At 38.3% G+C, this 26,908-nt stretch overlaps 2 protein-coding genes across 6 annotated transcripts in view; one reads left to right on the forward strand and one right to left on the reverse strand.

The window, feature by feature from the left end:
* Positions 1–968: 968 nt before the first annotated feature.
* On the forward strand, positions 969–13,617 carry rs1a (retinoschisin 1a). Its single transcript, XM_041210933.1, has 6 exons — positions 969–1,014; positions 1,400–1,428; positions 2,034–2,145; positions 10,181–10,322; positions 12,043–12,238; positions 13,462–13,617. Exons 1-6 carry the CDS (start codon positions 969–971, stop codon positions 13,615–13,617), a joined length of 681 nt encoding a protein of 226 aa, XP_041066867.1.
* Positions 13,618–18,084: 4,467 nt separating this feature from the next.
* Positions 18,085–26,908, reverse strand: part of cdkl5 (cyclin-dependent kinase-like 5) — a 190,992-nt gene continuing 182,168 nt past the window's right edge. For 2 of the 5 annotated variants that reach the window (XM_041211033.1, XM_041211032.1), the window contains 3 exons: positions 25,641–25,763; positions 24,273–24,383; positions 18,085–23,291 (listed from right to left, as the gene is read on the reverse strand). In XM_041211033.1, coding sequence (XP_041066967.1) covers positions 22,905–23,291; positions 24,273–24,383; positions 25,641–25,763 — 621 coding nt within the window. In that variant the 3' untranslated portion in view covers positions 18,085–22,904. Of the gene's footprint in view, positions 23,312–24,272; positions 24,384–25,640; positions 25,764–26,908 lie in introns of all 5 variants that reach the window. The other 3 variants (XM_041211035.1, XM_041211034.1, XM_041211036.1) reach the window with 3 other exon arrangements.

Consider the following 26,908-nt stretch of genomic DNA (forward strand, 5'->3'; position numbering starts at 1 on the left):
CACCATGACCCTTGACGTCAATGGGGCCAGAAAATTCCGGCTGTTGTCTTATCCACGGCTTCATGTTGGAGAAACAGTCTGATGGTACAGGAGCGTTTGTGGAATTGGAGTTAGAGGTTGCAGTGGAGAGGTAGATCTGTATATATGTACAAACTCATTCTGTGCCTAGGGATAATAATTTTAAAAAGACAATATGTAGACAAGGAGAAGCAGTGATCAAGAATGGAATCTTATGACACTCTGAAAGTAATTACAATTAAAATTGTGTTGGAAATCAAGTTCTACCACACCATGGCACAGCTGAGTCCAAATACATTGCACCACCATATAGGGTTCAGCCTTGGCTCAATGGATCCCAGTTGCACTCTGGGGACTTGAGCATGTAACCCAGGCTGACATTTGAGTGCAATTCTGAGGGAGTGCTGTACAATTTCAGAGGTGCTGGCTGTCAGACAAAATGCTAAACCAAAGCCCTGTCTCTCAGATAGGTGTAAAAGATTCCATGACACTATATCAATGAAACGTGGGAGCATTTTCTCCGGTGTCCTGGCCAACATTTATTCCTGAATCAATATGAAAAAATGCATTATCCAATCATTTTCAAATAGCTGATAGAGGTACCTCATTGTGCACAAACAGAGAGCTGCATTTTCTTCAGTTACAACAGTGACTATGCTCAAAAATGCTTAATTGGCTGTGAAGTGCTTTAGTCTTAAAGTCCCGAAAGGCGTTATATAAATTTGAGCTTTCTTTTTCTTTAACATTTCAACCACTTTTTTTGTTCTCCACTGAACTCCTTGGTGTTTGCTTCATAAAAATGATGAATAAATGAAAAAAGACTGTAAGATGACGAGCATTTAAGAAGCAATAACGATTAAGATTACGAAATACGCTGACGTGGAGAATTCAGATAATCCTCTTGGATCTACAGGAGTTATTCAATTTGCTGAGTGCATAATCTTGAAAAGATGAAGGGAGAAAACATCTTAATTTCCATTCTGTTCTTATTTGAAGGTATGTCGAACATTTTCTAGTGGCGGAAGGTGTGTATATCAAAAATTGTTTTAAAAACATCAAAATTAGTAAATTATATTTCCCTGTTTATATCTTTGTTATTTAAGTGAGAAATTCTAATTTACCTTCTTTGAGTTTCTTCAAGTGTGATAATCCCTCAGCAATTGTAGAATACCAGGACTGTGTGCTGAAGATATGTATAAGTTTCCAATACTGAGAGAGAAACTTGTAAAATAGTACTAATAGAGCAGTTAAATGCCCTCTGATTTATTTTTGCTATTTTATAAAAATGTAAAATAAAAGTTATTATATTTGTAGTGTTCAAGAAAATAATGTTTGTCTTTCTTTTATCTTTTTCAAATTCTTCTCAATCGATTTGGAAAAGCTTTTACATCTATATTGGCTGCTCCTGAGGTATGGAACTTGGTGTAGGCTAATGCTGTTAAAGCATTGTTCAACATCTGCAATTGTTTTCAATCTAGTTTGTATGTGGTTATTGGCCTGTGGAAAAAAGCTATACTTAGAAAATTTTGTTTAACTGCTGCTCATTACTACTGAAAGATAGGTAGACCAATTAGATAGTTACGTTTTTAAAAAATCTACTGCAATTTTGTTAAGCAAGAAATTGATAACTGATCACAAAACTAACTGTAAGCCATCATTGTATCCCTACACCACCCTTAATTTCATAAACTAAAACATCCAAACATTGCATGGGTTGTGGGATTGAGATAAACACTTTTAAAGGCTCACATAAATATCTCCATCTCCTCTACATGTTATTATATGAGGGATAAATTAAGGAAAATGTGAATAATTGCACTTCTAATTTCTCATGCAAGCACTTTATTCATTATTCTGCTCAATTAGTTTTGTTAATAGTTTAAGGTATGCAGTCAATGCACAATTTTTACCAGAACAAATTTTATCAGCTTCAGAGCTAAGTACCCACATGAGTCACCCAACAGGATTCATAAGCTTTCAGTGAGATTCGTCTACCGCTCCTATATTTATGACAGGATGAAAATCTGGATCAGACATGTAACAAGATTTGCAAATGCAATTGCAATGGTGGACCCAACACATTTTGGGGAATGGCACCAGGATCATCGATGCTGCAATGTATGCCAGGTAAGAGAGCCCATTATATAATTTTATTTAGTTTTAGAAGGCACTTACCTCAATTTTGAGGAGATATTCTTAAGATCCAGCCAGACTTAGTTCTGGAAACAAAATCAACTACTTCATTAAAGCTTCAATGTCTCACTTATCAATTATGATGCTGATTCTGGGGGTGGGGGGTGGTGCCGGGCAGAAACTCTTCCGTCTAGTTGACAGTAAAATCTGTAGAACAGTGCTGGCTATTTGCAGCTACCAGAGAATTGATCATTTGTTTTTCTGCAAAAAATTGTAAGTCGTTCTTACTTATTGATATTGCAATGTAATAAGAGAAGACACTAAGTTGCTGGTTAATCTTCTTATCTCAGTGTGATCTTCAGAGTAACTATCCCTGCAGATTAAATATATTACCCTTTAGCATAACCCTTCATGATGGAAGACCATCAACCAGTCACAATAAATAAGCTTCAGAGACCTAACAACAAAAAACTTGCATATATATAGAGCCCTTAATGCAATAAAGTGTCCCAAAGCACTTAATAAGGGCTCTATAAGGCATAGTTCGAGACTGAGCCTCATAAAAAGTATATTAGGATATCACCAAAAGCTCGGTCAAAAAGGTAAGCTTTAAGGAATGCCTTAAAGGAGGAAAAGAAAGGTAGACAGGTGGAGAGGTTTACGGAAAAAATTCCAGAGTTTAGGTCCAAGACAGGTGAAGGCACAGCTACCAGTGGTGGGGCAATTAAAATCGGGAGACCAGAATTAGAGGAGAGGTTGAGAGTCGAGGGTTGTGGAGCTTGAGGAGATTAGAGATACAAAAGGGCAAAGCCATGGAGGGATTTGAAAGACCAATTCCGTCCAGTGGAAGGCAAGTTGATGGAGGTTACAGTGGTAATATCACTGGATTATTAATCCAGAGGCTCAGGCTAACGCTCTGGGGACATGGGTTCAAATCCCATCTAGGCAGCTGATGAATTTAAATTCAATTAAAAACAGAATTACCTGGAAAAACTCAGCAGGTCTGGCAGCATCGGCGGAGAAGAAAAGAGTTGACGTTTCGAGTCCTCATGACCCTTCAACAGAACTGAATATCCTTCAGTTCTGTTGAAGGGTCATGAGGACTCAAAACGTTAACTCTTTTCTTCTCCGCCGATGCTGCCAGACCTGCTGAGTTTTTCCAGGTAACTCTGTTTTTGTTTTGGATTTCCAGCATCCGCAGTTTTTTGTTTTTAAATTCAATTAATGCATTTGGAATTGAAAACTCATCTCAATAATGGTGACCATGAAACAAATGTTGATTGTCATAAAGATCCATCTCGTTCGCTAAGGTTCTTTAGGGAAGAAAATCTGTCGTCCTTACCTGGTCTGGCTTACATGTGGCACCAGACCCACAGCAATGTGGTTGACTCTTAACTGCCCTCTGAAATGGCCAAGCAGCTCACTCAGTTCAAGGGCAACTGGGGATGAGCAAGAGATGCTGGCTTGGCCTTGCCAGCAAGCCCACTTCTGTTGAAAGAATAAATAAAAAAAAGTTATCAGGATTGTCCAGGCACAAAAGTCAATAAAGGCTCAACTTCGCATCATTATATCCTGATTTAGACCATTGTGTTGGTTTTCTGATGCTACAATGTACTAAGGAAAGTGAACACATATGAACATACGAATTAGAAGCAGGAGTAGGCCATTCAGCCCCTCCAACCTGTTCCGTCATTTGATAAGATCATGGCTGACCCAATTTTGGTTTCAACTCTGCTTTCCTGTTGACCCCGATACCCTTTGACACCCCTTGTAAATCAAGAATCTATCTAACTCGGAGTTAAAGATATTCAATAACCCTGCCTCCATTGCTCTCTGGGGAAGAGAATTTCACAGACCAATGACCCTCAGAGAAAAAATGTTCCTCATCTCCCTCTTAACTGGGAGACCCCTTATTTTTAAACTGTGTTCCCCAGTTCTAGTCTCTCCATAAGGGGAACTATTCTTTCAGCAACCACATTGTTGCATCCCTACAGGATCTTATGTTTCAATAAGATCACCTCCCATCCTTCTAAATATCATTGAATACATGCCCAACCTTTCCTCATAAGACAATTCCTTCATCCCAGGAACATTGGGTGAACCTTCTCAGCACTGCTTCTAATGCAATTGTATCCCTTCTTAAATAAGAAGACCAAAACTGTACACAGTATCCACATGTGGTCTCACTAAGACCTGTATAATTGCAGCAAAAGTTCACTACTTTTATGTTCTAGTCCCCTTGCAATAGATGACAACATTCCACTTGCCTTCCTGATCACTTGCTGTAATTGCATACTAACTTTTTCTGTTTCATGTACCAGGACACCCAGATCTCTCCGTACTGCAGAGTTCTGCAATCTCTCTCCATTTAAACAATATGCTGATTTTCTAATCTTCCTGCCCCAAGTGGACAAGTTTGCATTTTTCCGCATTATAGGCCATCTACTTTTGCCCATTCACTTGACCTATTTATATCTCTTTGCCTGAGTACTTGTGTCCTCTTCACAACTTACTTTCCTACCTATCTTTGTGTCATCAGCAAATTTAGCAACGATTCGATTCCTTCATCCAAGTCATTGATATAAATTGTAAATAGTTGAGGCCCCAGCACTGATCCCTGTGGCACTCTATTGATTATATATTGCCAACCTGACAATGACCCATTCATTCCTACCCTGTTTCTTGTTAGCTAACCAATCCTCTATCCATGTTGCCCCCCAAGTTACCTCCTATGCCATGTGCTCTTATCTTGTGCAGTAACCCTTGATGTGGCACCTTTTCAAATGCCTTTTTGGAAATCTAAGTACACCACATCTACACGTTCCCCTTTATCCATGTTACATGTTACTTCCTCAAAAAAACTCTTAATAAATTAACCAAACATGGGGCAGAATTTTGCCCTTGATGGGTGGGCGGGCAGCCGATCGCTGCCGCCGAAACAGGCCCCGCCGCCATTTTAAGTGGGCGGGCCAATTAAGGTCCACCCAGCAGGCTGCCCGATGGGAAGCGCTATGCACTTCCTGTGTGGGTGGGGGGGATTCCCCAATTGTCGGAGTGTGCTCTTTCACACTTGCACACAAAAGATCGCACATCTCCCTGAGACTAAGTGCTGCCTCAGGGAGATCAGTGAAAGTTTTTGAAAGTGTAAAAATAGAAAAAAAAAATTATTAACGAGATGGGACACGTTAACAAATGTCACAGAAACTTTATTAAAGATTTTTAAAACAGACATGAAACCTCATCCCGCCAGTGGATGAGGTTTCATGCTTTATCAGAAGCCCGCTGGGGCTCCTGGCCTGCCCGCCAGCCTTAAGGTTGGACGGGCAGGGCCTTTGATTGATTTAACTACCCAGTCAATGGCCTCAATTGGCCATTGACAGGTTGGTAGGGCGGACAGCTGATCGCGTTGTCCTCCCCGCCTTCCTGAATATTTAAATGAGGCGGGATGACGTCGGGGGTTCCTCCAGACATCATCCCACGTCATTTTCATGTCGGCGACTGGGCCCCGCCCCCCTTCTCGCTGACGGAAAAATTCTGCCCATGATTTCCCTTTCAGAAGACCATTTTGACCCTGCCTGATTGCATTAAGATATTCTAAGTGCCTTGCCATAGCCTCCTAAATAATAGATCCCAGCAATTTCCCTAGGGCAGATTTTAGGCTAACTGGCCTGTAGTTTCCTGCTTTTGTCTCCACCCTTTCTTGGTTAGAGGAGTTACATTCATTATTTTCCAATCTGATGGGACCTTTCCAGAAACTAGGGCATTTTGGAAAATTAAAACCAATGCATCTACTAGCTCAGCAGCCACTTCTTTTAAGGCTCTATGATGAAGTCCATCAGAACCTGGGGACTTGTTAGTCTTTAGTTCGAATAATTTTCTCAGTATCCTTTCCCTGACGATTGTAATTTTTTAATGCGCCTCCCTCCCTTTCACCTCTTGACTTACAATTATTTCTGGGATGTTACTTGTGTCTTCTGCAATGAAAGACAGACAGAATGTCTGTTCAATGCATCCACTATTTCTTTATTTCACATTATTAATTCCCCAGGCTCAATCTCTAGAGGACCAAAGCTCACTTTAGTTACTCCTTTCCTTTTTGAATACCTGTAAAACCTCTATCTGTTTTTATATTTCTAGCTAGCTTTCTCTCACCACCAACTGTTTCCTATTTTTTTTGTCATTCTATGCTAGTTTTTATATTTGTCCAATCTTTTTACCTGCCACTCATCTTTGCAGAATTGTACGCTTTTTCTTTCAATTTGATTTTATCTTTAACGTCCTTAGTTAACCACAAACAATATATCTGTTTCCTAGAGTCTTTTTTAAAATCATTGTAACATATCTTTTGTTGAGCATTATGAGATATCTCTGAAGCTCTTGCACTGCATCTCTACTGACCTATCCTGTATTCTAATTTCCCAGTTCATTTTAGCCAGATCTAAATGCCCTCAAAATTGCCCTTATTTAAGTTTAAAACACTAGTCTTATGTCCACTCCTCTTTTCCTCAAACTGAATGTGAAATTCGATCATATTCTGATCACTGCTACTTTGGGGCACTTTGCTATGAGGTCATTAATTAATGCTGTCTCATTGCACGTTACCAGAACTAGTATGTCCTGCTCTCTGATTCGTGCTAGAATGTGCTGCTGTAAAAAGCTGTCCCACGGGCGGGAGCAAAAGCAAATAAAAATAAAAGTTTTGCAATTGAATTAATAACATGTCCCTGCCCAAGTGACAGAGTCACATGAGAGGACATGTTTTACTGCCTTTTTATATTTTTCATTATTTTTTGTTATATGTCTTCAATTCCAAGGCAGTCTGTGCCTCACTCACACACATGCACGAAGTTCGCATTTGGTCTGCTTGTCCTCCTTCCCCCACCCTACCCAGGCAGTGCTAAGCGCTGCCGCTCACGTTTCACGCTGGGTGGGACTTAATTGGCCCACCTGCCTGAAATTGTGGTGTGGTGCCAATCGTGGGCAGCGGTCTGCTTCCCAACCTTCCCTGCCAAGCCCGCCCGCCAAGGGCAAAATTCTGTGTTATATGTAGATTTGAATTACCCATGATTATCGCCGTACCTTTCTCACAAGCTCCCATTATTTCTCCCTTTGCGCCCCATCCTACAGTGTAGTTACTGTTACGGGACATATAAACTACCCCCACAAGTGACTTCTTACCTTTTCAATTTTGTATCCCTACCCAAACTGATTCTACATCTTGCCCTTTTGAGTTAAGGTAATCACTCACTACTATACTAATGTCATCCTTAATTAACAGAGCTACCCTGCCACCTTTTCCTAGCTTCCTGTCCTTCTAAAATGTATCCTTGAATATTCAGGTCCCAGCCTTTGTCATCTTGCAGCTACGTCTCTGTAATGGCTATCAGATCATACATATTTATTTCTATTTGAACTGATAATTCATCTGTTCTGTTACAAGTGCTATGCACATTCAGATACAGAGCCTTTAGTTCTGTCTTTTTACTATTTTTGCAACCTTTGGCCTTAGCCGCTGCCACACTCCCAGTTCATGCCCTCCCTTTTGGCACGCTCTAATTATCATGACCCTTGTTGCTACCTTGCTCTCTTCCCTTTAATTTATCACATCTTCCCTCATTTAATCCCTTGCCCCACTATGTCCCCCTCTCTACTATTCTAGTTAAACGACTTGCCAAAACATTGGTCCCAGGATGGTTCAGGTGAGGACCATCCCAAAAATACAGCTCCCACTTTCCCCAGTATTGGTGTTAGTGCCCCAAGTATAAAAACCAATTTCTCCCACACCAATCTTTGAACCAAGTATTTGATTCTCTAATTTTATTTTCCCTACACCAATATGCTTGTGGCTCTGGATTATTACCTTTGAGATTCTGCTTAATTTAGCCCCTAGCTGCCCACAATCCCTAGGCAGAACCTCCTTCCTAGCCCTATCTATGTGGTTGGTTAGAAAACGGACCACAACAACCAGACCCTCCCCCTCCCACTGCAAGTTCCTCTCCAGCCCCGAGCAGATGTCCTGAACCGTGGCATCCGGCAAGCAACATAGCCACTTGGTCTCTGGCCCTCAGTTACAGAGAAGTGTGTATAAACCCCGACTATACTGTCCCCTACTACCGCTACATTCCCATCTACACCCCTGCTTGAATGGCTTCTTGTACCGTGATACCATGGTCAGTTCGTTCATCCACCCTGCAGCCCTTACTTTCATCCATAAAAGCTGCAAGAACCTCACACCCGTTGGACAATTGCAAAGGCTGAGGCTCCACCATATCTGCCTCAATTCAGTCACACTCTCCTGTCCCTGATCATGGACAAATCAGAAGACCCCAGCTTAAGGGGTGTGACTGCCTTCTGGAACAAAGTGTTCAGGTAACTTTCTCCCTTCCTGATGCATTGCAGTGTCTAAGCTCAGACTCCAGCTCTAACTTTGAGCTGAAGTTCCTCCAGCTGCAGACATGCTTGCTTGGATCACACTGGCATTCACTAGTACCCACAATACTGCAGCTGCAACACATCACCTACCCTGCCATCTTTAAAGTGTTTTATTTAACTAATTCATTTTACTAATTAAATTTTAATTAATGCCTCTAGTTCTGCCTGTGCTTATATTACTATTTTAATTAATGTTCTACTTATCTTGTTTTAAATTCCCCCGTTTAGATAAATAGGAAATACTCACCAACTAATCACTTACTTGTTTCCTTGTGATATCACACCTTGATTTTTTTTTCACGAATGCAGCTTGGAATGGTGACCAGTGGTGACTAGTCTTGAAGTCTCGCTGTTTTTTTGGCCCTGCTCCTCCTGAAGCCTAGCTGTTTTTTTGGCCCCACTCCTCCCAAAGTTTCAATGTTTTTCTGGCCCTGCTCCTTCTGAAGCTAAGGATGTCAAGGACTCACTTCATGGATCAGATCTGTTTGTACCAAATGAAAGGGATGCTCCAAGAACATTTGCTAATGTGTCTGTGAATCTAAACCCTTTGTAACATCTGCTAAGCACTTCTTTAAGCATGGTTGTAATTTAGTCATTAACTTGACATGTTCCTTTGCGGCCATCGCTGAGTAGATGGATCCGAGTATTTCGCTGGTTATTAACTGAAGGGGGAGATGAAGGTGGAAGCAATGAAGATATATGGTTGAAAATAGATCAAGAAACAAAGCTGAGCCTCATGAATAGGCCCAGTTTCAGTGTACTGGCTCAGGTACTGTAAGCAGGCTGACCTGACAATCGAACACAAACACCTACAGCATAGGCAGAATCTGCAAGAGTGGTGAAGAATAGAACTGGGCAGTAAGAAACCTGGTGTAGAGAAGGTAAGGCTGAACTAACTGTGAAGATGATTTTTATGTCGGAAATAGGCCATCAAATTTTGTTGTTCTCAAACACCTTTGGATTGAACCTCAAATGCCCTTGCTCTTGTTCCTCCACCACTTGTCTATGTCCCCTTTATCTTCAAAACTACCTGTCTCCATCCTGCTTCACTTTGGCGTAACCACTTTCTTTCTCACTCAACAGCCAGGAAGAGCAGTAGCTTGGCAAGGCCTTGGCATTGGTAGGAAACCTTGGCACTCTGACCTAGGCACTCTTGACAGATCCTCATTTGCTCTCCAACCCATCTCCTCTTCTGTATCAGGAGTAGTTGACTGCATAAATCTTTGTTGAAGCTCCTTGCCCCTCCAAGTCTAGCCTCTTGCACAGTCCCGATTTTCACTGCTCCAGCATTAGCGGCTGTGCCTTCAGCTGTCTATGCCCCAAACTCCGGAATTCCCTCCCTAAAAATCTCCAACTTTAGACTACCTTTTTTTGGGTTCGTCACCTGTCATAATAGCTCGACATGTGGATCTGGGTCAAGTTTTGTTTGATAATGCTCCTGTGAAACTCCTTGGGACTTTTTCCTAAGCTAAAGATGCTGTTTAATGGAAGTTTTTGTTGAAATGTTGCATGGTTGAATGTAGATTATTTAAATACAATATCACATCAATGCAGCCTTAGCTTTATGAAGAAGTTATATTATTTGTTTTTGAATTAGAGTGTCCTTATCACCAAGCTCTTGGATTTGAATCTGGAGCTGTTATGGAAGACCAGATAAGTTGTTCCAATGAAGACCAATATACAGGATGGTACTCCTCATGGATACCAAACAAAGCAAGAATCAACAGCCAAGGTTTTGGGTAGGTAAGCACATAGCACAACCTTACACCAACCCATGCAATAATTGGTTCAATGCACCTTTGGAATTTAAGATAGTTCCTCTATTTTATTGCAATTTTAGTTTGTGATTTGATCAACAACTGAAGTGGAGATGTGCAACAGATCATAACATGACAAATGGTAATTTGGCTCATTAAATTCATTATTTCTACTGAATACGTATCAATAACTTGACCCACCGATTTTAGTGTCAGAGTGAAACCTCTGCAAAATTTATTGTATACGTAAGTAATACTTTTTGATATTACAAGACCCATAATCTTGAAATTATGCTGTGCAATTCTTAGTTTATGAAGCATTATCACATCTGTATAATATTATTTTGCTAGCAACATCAATGGAATGGTTGGCCCCTTAGGATTTGGGTTTTGATCACAATTTAAAGATTAAACAGCTTGTGAACTGAACCATGCATCTGTTTTTCTCTGTCACATTGTCTGTTAAACCTGAGGTATACTAATTAACGCCAATCTCACTAAATTGCTTACTGGAGAACACATTGGGTACCCACTAAATCTGGTCAATTCAAAATGATGTTCTCAATGTAATATTCTATGGTAAAGTTCACCTTTGGAGGTCTAATTGATATGGGTTTGTTATAGTTGAAATAGTCATTGGCATTGTTAGTTTGAATAAGAGCACTTGTGTTGAACATTCATCTTAGCCCCCTGTCAATCAAATTATTCAAGCTGTAGCTTTGTAAGCAGAATCTGTGTGGATGTCTACATTTAAGGATTGCTTGAACAAGATAAACCATTGTACAGAATACTTTACAAATAAAGTGATTCCCAAAAGCAAAAATGTAGGCAAACCACTGTAGAACAATTGGTAATTTAAAATACCTGCAACTGAGATGACTGAGAGACTCTTGTTCCTTCAGATTATCTCAGCAAAAAGGCAGTTTTCTCATGGTAAATATGTTAATACTGATCAGAAAATTTTGTTGGCAGCACCCCCCCCAACACCCCATGTAATGTCATGGTCATTAGAACTTATGAGAATTAGAGGTTCTTGGATAAAAAGGACATTTTCTTTGTCGTTTCCCCATGGTCACAGCGCCCAACTTAAAACACAATTTACATTGATCTTCAATTGCTCAGCTGTTTTGGGAATAAGTGACTCACAGTTGCTCATTCACAGACATCAGAAACCCCATACTGTTGACAAGCAATCTTTAAATGTAGACATCCACACGGATTCTGTTTACAAAGCTACAGCTTGAATAATTTGATTGACAGGGGGCTAAGATGAATGTTCAACACAAGTGCTCTTATTCAAACTAACAGTCTATTTCAACAATGACTATTTCAACTGTAACAAACCCATATCAATTAGATCTCCAAAGGCAAACTTTACCATAGAATGAAAAAACTTCAGTAAGACAGCCCAAACACACAGCTGGTTGATACCTTTTAATACAAAATTATCCGATTTAACACTTTTGAAACTTAAGGATAAAAATTTCTATTTTAGTTACAAACCAACTTAAAATAAATTGATTAACATTATTAAAATAGGAAATAAATTTGAAAGGAAAGCATTAAATGCTCAGAAACTAACATGTGGACATCATAGTTTATAGTCTCTGTTGTTTCCAAATTCAATATCCATATTTCAACAACAATTTATCTTCCAAAATTTCACTAATGACACATTAAATATATACATGTGTTATTACAGATGTGCATGGCTATCAAGGTACCAGGACAATCAGCAATGGCTTCAGATTGACCTGAAGAAGGTCAGAGTTATTTCTGGGATCATTACTCAAGGACGATGTGATGCTGATGAATGGATGACAAAGTACAGCGTGCAGTACAGATCCAATGAAACCTTTAACTGGGTTTACTATAAAGACCAGACTGGAAACAACCGGGTAAGTATTGGCTCCCATCCAGAAATAAGCTAAGGGGTGAGTTAAGTGCAGCAGTGAGGTCCTCTCTGTCCTGTTGGACTCTTGGAACGCTCACTCTAGCTTGTTATGTTTACACACCCATAGGAACACCTGCAAATCACACTGGCGAGACAGCTTCTAATTAGCTCGTTCCTGTGAGCCAGGTCTCAAGGACATCAAAAGCCCAACTGTTAAAAGTTCATCAAAATTAGAGGCAGGGAAAAGGAGGGGAAGAAACCTTACTTACAAAATAAAACAAGTCTTTGCTGGTGCAAGACAACTTACTTTGAATATGCAAATATAACAATTCAGTTATGATCCCTTATGGTGGCATGATTTTCTTCAAGATTTATAACTGTGAATGCCAGAGATAAATTATAATACAGAATAATACATTTAAACGTTTCATCAAATATTGACCTTAATAAAGTGTTCATTTTGAAAATTAACAAAATTTACTTCCCTTTAATAATTCCATTTAAGAGGATTCATATTAATGAGTGAAAACAGAACACAGAGCAAGTTGTAAATTGAGTCACTGGTACACATATTTAAAAAATCTGGGTTAGTTATAATCATCCGTAAGATTACCCCTGAGATTTTCTGCTTCATTACAGTTTAGTGGTCAAAAACCACCGCCAGGATCTTTGCATTAGCAATTTGCATAATGTTTTAAAGAAAGCACTTCAAAAAGGATGTAACATGAAGTTCTGGGAAAAATGTGAACTTGAACTGTTATTGGCCCTTTAGTGCAGGGACTATGTACAAGCTACTGCGGTGCACTAACTCTGGTATTAGTTCTGTAACTATGCCAAGCTGATTTTGAATATAACAGCATTTACTGGCATTGAAGCACTTTAATGTTGGGCGTACTAAAAAAGACATGCCACCAGGTGGCGAGATTCTCTTGCAGTGTGCTCACTTGATTTGATGACACATTTTACATTGGGTGGAATTTTATGGCCCCATCAAGGTGGGACAAGGCCAGAAAACACGGCGAGCCATTCAAAACTCCATTGACTTCGGAGGGACTGGAAGATCCTGCTGGCGGGAGGGGCTGTGAAATTCTGCCCATTGTATACCAAAAAGCAGTTATCCTACTAATTGAGGGTTTGATTTAACTCTATCTGCACAGTTACTAAGCTTTGATTTGAAAATGATTATCTGAATTCAGTTTTACAACATTACTTTTCCCCCTCCCACAGGTATTTTATGGGAACTCAGACAGGTCATCATCTGTGCAGAATTTCCTGCGTCCTCCAATTCTAGCTCAATTCATCAGGATTAAGCCCTTGGGCTGGCACGTTCGGATCGCTATCAGGATGGAACTGCTTGAATGCATGAATAAATGCCAGTCATAAGCATGTTACATGCCTGCACAGCAGAAAGTAGCAGCAAGTCCTGTTAAAAATCCAGACTACTGTCAAAATTAATGATATATCTAAACAAAATTATCAATATGATTGAATGCTCATTGTTTTAAACAAGATTAAATAGAAACACTTGAAGTACTCACATTAACAGATTTAGCAATTTAAATCCAATAATATAGGGATGAGAGTTTACTGGTCCTTTTGACCGTACTTAAAAGCAGTCCGTAGTACAATTAAAGTTAAAAGCAACATCTGCAGGGACTGAGTAACCACACTTTTTCCAGCACTGCGGTGAGTTTGGATTCGCTCCAAAATTGACTGGGCGCCTACTTATTCCTGCCCTTACTGCCTTCTTTTAGCTCCCTGTTTTCCAAAGAAAATAATTCAAAATCCTTATCTACATCTATAAATCCCTCAGCAGCCTCAACTCACTGTACCTCTGCAACTTCTTCCAGCTAAGGTTGCCAATGCTCAGAATTGTCTTGACATGTCCATGAATTGAAGATTAATCTCTTGGGCATTGCTGTGAGCAATCCAGGAGAAGAATTACTGAGGCACTTTAAAACAATGTTGGTTTATCATTTTTCTTGAACGCTTGTTTATTAGGAATAAAATATTGGTGATCAGGGGGAAAGAGTGTTCTTTTGGGTGGGATGGTTGTAGGTAGGAGATCATGCCCTGATATCTTCATCAGTTCATCCAAGCTACTCTAGTGCAAGATCTTCAGTCTTTATTTTGCTCTCCTATATTGCCCCCTCATCTCTTTCACTAGCAACAGAAGCTGCAGCTATTGGCCCTAGTTTTTGGGACCCCACCCTTCCCTCCCCAAACCTCGAGTTTGTTTCTTCTCTTCATGCCTTTAAAAGTTAGTCCAAGGTTGTCTTTTCAACTTGCACCTGTGCTTATCTTTCCTAACTATTCCACTACCTGACATCTGAAATCCCTAATGTGAAGCACCCATGCCCCCTAAAAACTGTTTAAGATATTTTTTCATCCTATATCTGAGCTGAACTTGAACCGACGTCATACAGGTAAAGGGCCACAATGCCAACTATTTCACTAATGCCCCAGACACATTTTACTAATGTCAAAAAACTGCAAATACTGGAAATACTCAACACTTGGGTTAAATTTGTGGAGTGCAGACGAGTTGATTTTTCAGGGGCAGAATCTTTGTCAAAAGATAAGGCCCACACCTAAAATGTCAATGCTCCTGTGTTCTCGACAGATACTACATGACTTGTTCAGTGTTACGTTTTACCAGGGGTCATGTTTAGACAATTTAATATACAGTCTAATAAAATGCGGCTGGAAAACCAAAGTCTACGAGGTTCAAAAGTTCATGAATTGAAACTTGGAGATTAAATAATAATTTTTGGGACGTACCTACCTGCCTTGATACCTTGAGGAACTTGCAAGCTATTTCAAAGGGGAGTTAAGAATCATCCACATTGGTCTCATAACTGCCAGCTCATGGCATCAGGACACGTTCCCTTCCCCAAAAGGCATTCATGAACCAATTGCATTTTCCTGACAATTCAACAGCTTCATGGCTATTTTATCACCAGCAGTATTTTACTCCACATTTAAAAAACAGATCACAGAATTCAAATTCTCAAACTGCCATGGTGCGATTTAAACTCATGCTCTTTCGAATATCAGTCCAGACCTCCAGATTACTAGTCCAGCGCCATAACCACTACACTACAATAGCCCTAAATTAAATAAATTATGTCACATTCAGGTGAAATCTACTGTGTGTAGGATTTCCAGAAGGCATTTGATAAGGTGCCAAATCAAAGGCTATTGCAGAAAATAAAAGCTCAGGCTGTGGGGGTTAATATATTAGCATGGATAGAAGATTGGCTGGCTGGCAAAACAGAGTATATGCATAAATGGGTCTTTGTCTGATTGGTAGGAAGTGATAAGTGGAGTCCCGCAGGGGTAAGTGCTGGATCAACTTTTTACAATTTACATTAATAATTTAGATGGGGGGAAGGAAGGCATGGTAGCTAAATTTGCAGGTGACACAGAAATAGAAAAGCATGTTGTGAAGAAGACACAAGGAGTTTGCAGACAGAGTTAAGGTTAAGAGAGTGGTGAAATTCTGGCAAATGGAGTATAATGTGGGAAAATGTGAAGTTGTTCACTTTGGTGGGAATAAAAAAGCAGCATATTACTTAAATGGAGAATGCCTGCAAAATTCAGAGGTGCAGATGGATCTAGGTATTCCAGTGCATGAGTCACAAAAAGTTAGTATGCAGGTACAGCAAGTAATGAAGAAGGCTAATGAGATGCTATCCTTTATTATGAGGGGAATTGAACATAAAAATAAAGATGTCACGCTTCAGTTATACAGGGCATTGGTGAGATCGCATCTTGAATGCCGTGCGCAATTTTGGTCTCCTTATTTAAGGACGTAAATGCGTTGGAGGTGGTTCAGGGGAGGTTTACTAGATTGATACCTGGAATGAGTGGATTGTCTTACGAGGAAAGGTTGGACAGGTTCGGCTTGTTTCTACTGGAGTTTAGAAGAGAGGGGGTGACTTGGTTAAAGTATATAAGATCCTGAATGGTCTTGACAACATGGACGTGGAAAGGATGTTTCCTCTTGTGATTGAGTCCAGAACTAGGGGGCACTGTTTTAAAATTAGGGGTTGTCCTTATAGGAAAGAGATAAGAATTTTTTTCTCGCAGAAGCTTGTGCGACTTTAACTCTCTGCTTCAGAAGGCAGTGGAAGCGGTGTCATTGAATATTTTTAAGGCAGAGGTAGATAGATTCTTGTTAGGCAAGGGAATAAAAGGTTATCAGGGTAGATGGGAATGTGGAATTTGAAACACAAGCAGATCAGCCATGATCTTATTGAATGCCAGAGCAGGCCTACTTCTGCTCCTAATTCATATGTTCATATTTGATAGAGGTGTTCAAAATCATGAGGGGGCTGGATTGAGTAGATAGGGAGAAACTGTTCCCGCTCGTAAAAGGATCAAGAAGGAAAGGGCACAGATTTAAAGAGATTTACTAAAGAATCAAAAGTGACGTGAGAAAAAATGTTTTCACACAACGAGTGGTTTGAGTCTGGGGAATGCACTGCCTGGAAGTGTGGTGGAGGCAGGTTCAATCGAGGCATTCCAGAGGGAATTAGATGATTATTTGAATAAAAACAATGTGCAAGGGAACAGAGAAAAGGCAGGAGAATTGCACCAAGTTATAATGCTCATTTAGAGATCCGGAGTGGACATGATGGACTGAATGGCCTCCTTCTGTGCAATAACAATTCTGTGTTCCATACCATTCATTGACCCATTGAGCTCAAGTGCCCACAGTGACTCAGGGTTGCTCTCTTGAGAGTTAACTCATTAAGAAGTTGTTGGGATAATAACCACATGATGAAAAATAAGCAAAATCAAGCAGGGTAAGATAAGATACATTTTAGTAAATCAACTGTGCGACATGCATAAAAAGACAATTGTGGCAATCTTGAGTGGTTCAAAGTAGGTGAGGGTGTGTCATGACAATGAAAATAGACCTTGAAAAAATAGATGATTTATGAACCCCACAAGATGTATTGATGCCACACATGGACTGATAATTAAAGATTTATATTTTGAATTACTGTTTTCAACTTGGAAAAGCTGTTTCCATCATACGTAGCATATACAAATACACCAGCCTTCAAACTCTCTGCTTGCCCTTTCCATCCTATACCATCCTACATTCACCTCCCACAGCTGTAGTGGATTTCAAAAGCAAAAAACTGCAGTTGCTGGAAATTTGAAATAAAATCAGGCAGCATCTATGGAGTTAACATTTCAGACCGAGATGTCCTTTCATCATCCACAGATGCTGCCTGATCTGCTAAGTATTTCCAGCTTTTTAAAAAAAACTTATTGTAATAGACAGCATCTGTCCTCAATCCTGCTTTTTGTCCCTAATATACAGGGTGAAGAATTGCGCAATCCAGCAGAATCCCTGCTTTGTTTTGATTTACATGCTTCTAGCCAAATGGAAACAAAAGTTTCATGAAAAGCAGAAAAAATGATGTTTCATTCAACATCAAGTTTATGCTCGTTGAATATTTGCTACTTTCAATAAGCATAATATTTTACTAAGATGCAATGCAGTATTTTCCAGTTTTAACCTCGACCAATTAAATGGCAAGATTTAATACTTAAAAGAAAATAAGTCAATTTAGTTGCAACGATCACATGCCCTTTGAGATTATTATTTGTCCATAAACCAGAGTCTCTTTATGTATCCCGCAACCAAGTGTGATTAGATTCTCCCACCCAATACATGATTAAACTTAAATTATTTTCTCTTCATTCATGGGATGCGGGCATCACTGGCTAGGCCAGCATTTATTGACCATCCCTAATTGCTCCTGAGAAGGTAGTGGTAAACTGCCTTCTTGAACCACTGTAGTCCAATAACAAAATCAGGAATGCTCGACATTTTAGTGCAAAAAAATTGCATTTTTATAAAGACGTGTTTACAAGATCCATTCAAAAATACATTGTGCTTAGTAAAAATTAACCAATTTCATGCCAATATTCAGTGACAACTCAAACAGTATGATTAAAATTTACAAAATAGCTGTACATACAGATGGAAAACACACCATAAAAGTTGAATATACAAACATATAAATGTTATATAAACAATTTACAAATGTTTTATACCTTGCAATTATTAAAAAAGGGAAAAACTGCAATAGTTTAAAGAAAACAAAACATAAATACAGCTAGGTGACAAAACACAAATGCTGCCAAAGAATCCCAGAAAACGAGGACTTTACATGAGCGGAGACCTGAATACTTGAAAACATGTGCATACTCCTTAAAAAAAATATAACTGCCTAAAATATAATTTGAATTGTGACTATAGGCAATAAACACTTTTGAGAATTACATATATACTCTCAAGTCAACTTTTGTTTCCATGTTTTTGTACACCTGGGATATTATCCGAACAGAACTATATTCAACAGCAATTTATATTTATTAGGTTTCCCCTTATTAATATTATAAGCTCCCTAACAGTAATTTCTAACCCCAAAGATATGTATTAAGATCTAATAGAGAATACATCTGTTTTACACCCATACAAACCTGTGTGAAGTATTTAGATCTGCATGCATGAAACACAACTTTTTGGACAAATATATACATAAATATTAATTACACCTGCTGGTTTATATTCTGCTGAACTATTTGGAACCTGGGTTTACACTACATCAATCACCATTGTATAAAAGCTGTTTTAAAAATGTGGCATAAAAATCTCAGCATTTTAGTTGTTTTGTGCAACAACTCTTTTTCTTTTAAGTTTTAACTCTGAAAACTGACCTTTCCATATAAGATTTAATATGAGAAAGTATGCAGATGTAAAAAAATTGTAATACTGAAGGTAACAGCAAAGGTAAAATTTTAAACTTAAAATTCTGCAGAATATAAGAGCAGCCTGCTTCAAAATTAACACCAGGTTTACATTTTAGCTGTTGGAGATGCTGAAATCTGTAACTGATCTCTAACACTGAAACTGACCATCTGAGCCTTGTGTGCAATGGCATTTAAAAAACAGCAATATCACAAATCAAAGAACTGATACTTTTTGTAACACTTGTAAGCACATTTCAAATTGTGAATTTGGGTGAATGCTTGTTCACAAGGAATAGAAACCTCCCATCAATGGCAATGGTAGAAGTCACTCAACACCTGTTTACTGATGATAATATTAAAATGTCCCTCTGTACTGAATATTCCACAATTGCTTTAATATACCAGTTCCTTAAATGATTACTTAAGTCTGCATCATTTCGAACACATGATCAGAATATTTTGTGAAAAGTAAACTTAAGGAGAAATGTAGGCAGTCTAACTAGCCTTTCATATAGTAATCTTGGAAGAACGATGAGACAGTAACGGGATGGAACCTAAATCTGTAATGAGATTGTGAAGTAATGGTACACCACGTAGGAAAGCTTCAACTTCTTCAACTGTGAACACAAACCACATTCACAAAACAGTCTGCCTGGAAAAGATGTTGATACAGAATTTGCGGAAATCTCTCAAAAGAAATCAGGCAAGGTACTATTGAAAGAAATCTCGCAATATAGTGCAAATATAACTGCAAACCAACAAGGCACTACTTTCATGGAAAAATATTGTGTAAAGTCATTAGTTAAACATGCTTTTTGCAGGAAGTCTCTGCATGCCACAAATTTAGTGTCTTGTGCTAATGGAAAGTTTGGAACTCATACCCTAAATCTTTAAAAACTGAACTCACTTAAAGCTTGCTTAAATATCTAACATTGTCTTTGTTTTGAGATTAAAAGATTGAAGATTCCTAAATGAGTTTGAAATTATGTAATCATTAATATAAAATGGTAAAGATCAGGATGAAATTACAGGTCAAATCTCACTTGCAAAGCCCATTTGTTATTTAGCTGGTACATTACCTTTTACTATTTCTTAAAAATGACAGACACACATGGTTCTGAAGATGCCTATTTATCAACAGAATCCACATTTTCATAAAATTTGCATAAAATCTGGTATATAGTTGCTGCTGACTCATCACTTCTTGCTAAAGGGCATGGATAAAGCTTAGATTCAGGATCCGCTCCACAACAGTTGTCACTGTTACTTTTAGTTATATGATAGAAGCCTTAATGATAATATCAAGTACAAATTCTGCATTCTTGCGATTTATACAAATATGAAAATTTGATATTGATCAGGTTAACATACAAATATATATTTTTTAGGAAAACAGCATTGTTAAATTTCCTTGATAAGTCTCAAAGTCACAATGAGTTTTTTTTAATAACTGGCTTCATGCATTATTGGAAAATCAAAATGGCATATTTTATAGAAGGTGACAGTTGTGATTAAGATATATAAAAAGGGCTATACCTGCAGAATGAGAATCAAACGTGGTCACAAGCTCACAAATGGTTCATTACTGTTACTGCTGCAAACGCCCTTTGAACGTTCGATATTACACACTAGCTTGTCCTGACACTTGTCTTGCCATTCACTTAAATTGTATATTTGAGGGAAAAATGGATGTCCGAAAGAAAATAAAAACACGTACAGCTTTGTTGGTTGTTCCTGCGTTGGCATTTAAACAAGGGTATCTCAAAACAGACAATTTGAAGTGAAAAGCAAATCCTTGGACTCTGCCTAAGATCTGAACTTAACTCCCTTATGAAAATCACAAACGTGACTTTGGTCATTTCTGCAAGAATTTTTGCATGATAGAGGATGAATTACTGATCTGCATAAGGTGCTAAGTGGTGTTCTATTTGCCCATTTGAAAGGCCAAAGCTAAACCAGAATGTTGCACAAACCTGTAATTTCTCTTTTGGCCATTGTTTTCTCTTAAAAATATATATATTTTTGTTTATGGGATCATTGCACAAGAGATCAACAATGAAAAACAATAGGCACAAGATAAGGCACAGGCAAAAGATCTAGGTGTCAGATGCTGGAAATGCAAAATTACATGAAAATAACTTGTATGTTCTAACATAAGGGAACACAACCTACAAGGTAAATATATGCACAGTCAATAATCCAGCAAATATTGATGTGATATAATTTTCCTGTCACACAAGGCAAATTCTGAGCGCGGTGACTCATTTCTTCTGCTTATTAGGCTTGAGTTCCCACAGATAACTATATGTGCTACTAACTGCAAGAAGATGGCATTCTCTTGCTTTGGTGAAGTGTCTCATTCCCACCAAAGATATATGCATTCATTATTTGAAGGACACAATGGTAAGAGCGTGTGATAGTCAGCATCCCTCACAAATTTGAAAAACTACTAAGCAGCCTACAACCCTTCTGAGAAACCAATGCAAGATCCCCTGCTCACCAACTTCACAGGAAACTCTTAATGAGGCAGGAACAGACCAATCCAGAGGGAAAATGGAAATTTCACATTTTAGGCTCTAGATGCCACAGCAATAATGACCAAACTAATGGCAACCCTAGTTTCATTGTTGGTACATGGTCATCCAACACTGCCCATGGCCACCATCGGTGAAGCACCCAGATTCTCAAGCAGCACCGCCAATATGTACAACTACTGTATCAATATATCATCCTGGGGAAGGAAAATATATATGACTGCATCAATATATAACCAAGCATAAAATTATTAAAGGGAGGCTGTAGATAAAAGGAGATTAGTACAGCTGTTTGGAAAAACTCAAGAAGTCATAATGATAATGAATGATATAAAACAAATAAAGACAGAATCAACTTATTTTAAAAATGCAACGGTATTACTGAAAAATAACTTTTATCTGCTAGAAGATCTAGATGTTGCAAAATTGATTCCAGCTGTACTTTTGCAGTTTATATAATCTGAGTCCCAAGTGCATTAGAACATTTATTCTCTATACAATATATACGTAGTTCACAACTTATCATAACACGTAGTAAACTAAAATCCAATATCCCTACAGTTCAATTCACTTATTTCAAGCCATATGATTTGATTGAAGCCTCGTCTCCATCATTATCCAAATGAATGAAAAGATATAATCTCAGTTGCATATACTGCAAAATAACAGGCCCAATCATGTTCCAACACTGCATCTTGTGTTGATGAACCACTTGAGGTTTACATTTTCAGTTAATGACAGGTTACAATCCTGTAACAATTTGCAATTTGAGTTATTCTTATATATCATTTTCAGAAAGTACTTTGTACAGATTCTATATTACATACCAAAAATAAAATCCTTTTATCAAACTCTGACAAGCTACTGACTACACACCAAATATAATTACCAATATATTTGCTTAAATACCACTATTCATATGCCTAAATATAATGCAAGTTACGAGGAAGAAAGTGTACGAAATGCTAAAAAGCATCAGCAGCTTGTGAATACACTGTGCATTAAGTACACTGTAACATTGTGCTCTATGAAAACATGGATCTCAGGACAAACTCCAATTCCCCCCAGCAATATACAAATATATTATTTGTTATAACTACAAACTGGTTAACTACTACAGAATAATTCCAACACTATATGAATTGTGAGCTTTGTTAGAAATCATTGTGGATGTTTGCCATTGTTACACAGCTGCTTGGTGCTGTTTTGCAAAATCTTTCAAACAATTTGAAATAATTCTGCATATTGCAACACTGGCATAATTGTTAAGATTTGTTTAATTGCTTACATTACATTGGTAATGTTTATTAAAGGGACCTGGTTATTAATTCATCTTTAGAATGACAGCATGAAATACGGCTACAGTGCTGTTTCCTTTAAATCATTTAGATTTGGCATTCTGGAGCGTGCTGTTCTGGTTAAATGTAGAGAATGACCATTTTGACTTGATTTGGAAATCATCTGGTCAGAATTCATAGTTCCATCAATTCCAGTCCTGCCACTTGGTAGCACATGCCAGATAGGTTCCATTTGCCCAGGTAGTTGAAAAGTTGATCTGGGTTTTGCCTGGGAATCTTGCCGTACATTGCTGTTAGGAGTCTGTCCCACTCCATGGGTGCGACCCTCACCATGAGAAGATTTGAGTGGTTGGTTTGGCAAAGGTTGAAACCGAACGTCTGAGGAAGTAGAATGACTGAATGAAGTCGGAAGCTGTAGAAACTTTCGCAGCGATTTCAAAGGGTGTTTCTGCAGAACATGAAAAAAACCTTTTTCAAAGATTAGTAAAGCCGGTAACAAAGCTTTTTTTCTTTGGTTTGAAATTCTTCTGCATAGTATAAAATAACACTATTTACACATTTGAAGAATGGAGCAAATATTTACATGAAAGCTGGTACTGCAAAGGTGAAAATATTAATTCTACTTTTGTCCAAAATGACGAGGTGTCTCTACAGAACAACAGTGATTATTACATCACTGGCTGTGAAGTGCTCAGGATGTTGAGATTGTGAAAGATGTTTACTTTTTTCTTAACAGTCAACAATTTAATATTTTTATTTTATAGGTGGAGACACCTTTCTGAAATTTATGAAAAATAAATATTCATTGATGGGATGAATTCTGGGGCGAGGTTAAAAAGGAACATTACTTGAATGAGACATGAGAGCTTCAACAATGTAAATATGTATTCAACTTAATATCTTTCAAAACATAAACCAGTGAGATCTCCTTGTTGCTGCCACCTGTGGACCTGCATTTTTAGTTTGAAAGAAGGAATAGTTACTGAATGTGAATTTGCAAAGTAGCATCACAGATTTAGCAACGGCTGGTATCCATTTTGTTTCATACGCATACTGAACAATGATGTTAAAATTTAGTAATGGCTAAAAATAGACCAATTAACTGTCTGATAGGAATTGTTGCAATCCTTTAATAAATGATGTGAAAGTTGAAATGAAAAACAAATCAAAGATAAAGATACAATGGAATAGCATATCGCAACAGGGTAATAAAGGAACGTTTCCAAGTAAACTAGGGAAAAAAACGAGCAGATAACATAGTTGATACTGAGAAACTTAGAAATGGAAGATGATTACAGTGCAGACAAGTACAAGGGGGAACTTTTTGATGAAACGTGCTAATAATGCTAAACAAAATCAAGTGAAGTATAGAAAGCTGGGGGGAAAGAAAGTTTAGAAAGGCTAAGAGAGCATTCTGTAAATAAAGTACCTGAGGCTGAACATCTGCAATCTTGTCTGTAGGCCAGTCTCTCCCTCTGTTATGGCTGGCTTGTATGGCCTTTTGTAATGCCAGGCGATCATGGCCATCGCTACTAGGCATCTAAAATCAAGTGATATATGTTAGCAAAGTAAACTGAAACAAAATAATTTACTGTACTCTGATTTCAGCTTCACTAAGGACATGCATTCTTTAGTGTTTAGCCTGATCATAACCTGCAGACAGTGGAAGCCTGGGAAATATAGCAGATATACATAAGTGGTAGTCAAAATGATATGCCAAAATAAAGGATTACATAGCTTTGCCTTTAAAGTAGCCTTCATCTATATGGTGCCCATCAGAGGAGATACACAATTAAAATCTGATCAGTTATCAGAAACATTAATGCAAGGATTAATAGTACTAACAACTTTTTGAGGAATAACTGCATGTAATAATCACACAATCTAAGAAATTAGATGCCATAAAGGTATTCCTCTGTTCTTGCAAGGGGCTTTGCGCTAAAATATAAGTTGCTGTTGTCATTCAGTGATCAGAAAATAGGACAATTTTCCTCATTCGCCGTTGCTTCTTTTGCCAATCATCTGAAATCGGTGCTCTCTGGTTCTTGATCCTTCTACCAATGGGAACAGTTTTTCCATATTCTATCCTGACCTCTCATCATTTTGAACACCTTTATCAAATCTGCTCTCAACCTTCTCTCCAAGGAGAACAGCCCCAGTTTCTACAATCGATCCACATAATTGACATTCCTCAACAATGGAATCGCTCTCCTGAATCTTTTCTGCAATCTCTCTAATTCCTTCACATCCATGTGCAAAAGTACTTGAATTCCGCCTCAAACCTTTAGCTAACCTCAGTGAGCAAGTAGTTTTCTTTTCATGTTCTGATATTCTATCTATTCAGGACAGTTTTCTATCTATATGGTCCAGCTAATGATTTTCATCTTTAGAGGTACCTCCAAAATGGCCTTAAACTAACATGCATGCAAAACATGCATCAGATTTTTTCTCCTCTAAAAAGCACCATAGCTAGATTATGTGCAAAACTCAGCATTTCCCGATTGCATGCCGCTGTGCCTAGTTACTGCTTTCCAAATCTGGAACCTTCTGATTTTGAACATGCTGTTAGTTCAATAACAGTAAGAAAGGAGAGTTCCTTTTTGCCCAGAAACAAAATTGAGAACATATAATTGTGATCAAAGTTAAGTTCCTGAATGCATTCCTAACATTAGTTATGAGGATAGATAGGAAGACCCAAGCTTAAATCCATTTTAAAGAAATTTATACTCAGTATGTGCATGCTCTAGCATGGAAGCATTATAATTATGTTAGGAATACAGTATTTTAAAATTAATACCATGGGAAGACTGACTACAGGCAGTTCTCTTGAGGAAGGGATATGTTTTAAATGATTCTTTGCACTAAAAAGAGGAAAGAGGGATTTTCTGATACTCGGATTTTCTCCATCGCTGTTTTCAGTCTGTAATATAAGATACAAGTATACCAAGTGCATAGATATTGCAATACAAACAGTTATGTTCCTGTGCCTTAATTTTGATTGCACAGTTTTGATTCCTTCAAATAATCACCAAAAAGAGTACATTAAGGGACATTTTTCTGAAATGCAGGTTTTGCAGTAACAATACTAGGTTACCAATCATAGATGTGTCTATTCTCATTCTTGTACAGGCGCTCAATTGAAGGACTTTGTTTTTTTGTGACATCAATTTACCAGGTGATCTTCCCCAATCCAATGAGTGTAGCAACATACCTAAAACTACACTTTTTTTTGATTGGCTGTCATAATACTGAAATCTCAAGCATAAATGACTTGGACAAACTAAAGCGAATCTATACGAAGAAAAATTTTAGACAGATGTTTTGAATTTTCCAAATGAGAAAAGCCACACCTTAAGTAGGTAATATATTTCTTGTGATTCAGTGACCAACCAGAATACGCTATATTGCCCAAGAAAAATCACTAGAGCTCTAAAGAGATGCACATTCAGGTTTGCTTGGAACACTGAAGCACAGGAGAATCTTTGCAAGAGCAGGTAAACCGCTTGATGTAGCTGTTCTGTATATATTGCTCTGCACATTGGTCAAGATGTTTTCTCAGAAGAGAAAAGACATTGGCATAACCATGATGGTTCCTCTCTTCTCGGAGAATGAAACAAAAGATATTTCCTGGTCAAATTACTGACTCCCAATCGGCATTTAAGTTTTGTTCAAGTTAAGAAATAATCATCCAATCTATATGGAGCTGAAACATGAAGGTCCTTAATTGGTTCGACTCTGAACTTAATTATTCTTTTACTCTTTATAAAAGCCTCTTGGGGAGAATTTTTCCAATGGCAGGCGGGCTGGGCAGAAGTGGGCGTGGAGCCAATAGCCTCCCGTGATTGGCTGCCCACCGCCATTTTACGCGGGCAGGCCAATTAAGGCCCACCCAGCATAACACGCAGCTGGTAGCACTCACGCTACCTGTGTGCGCGGGGGCAGGAGGAAGAGTCGGGGCCTGCACTCTTTTGCTCATGAAAGTGTGCGGCAATCTCCCCGAGGCACGGAGCTGCCTCAGGGAGATTAAGTAGATAATAAAACTTATGAATAAATAAAATAAAACAT

The sequence above is a fragment of the Carcharodon carcharias genome, chromosome 18 (genome assembly GCF_017639515.1).
Source record: "Carcharodon carcharias isolate sCarCar2 chromosome 18, sCarCar2.pri, whole genome shotgun sequence".
In the NCBI taxonomy this organism is placed as follows: domain Eukaryota; kingdom Metazoa; phylum Chordata; class Chondrichthyes; order Lamniformes; family Lamnidae; genus Carcharodon; species Carcharodon carcharias.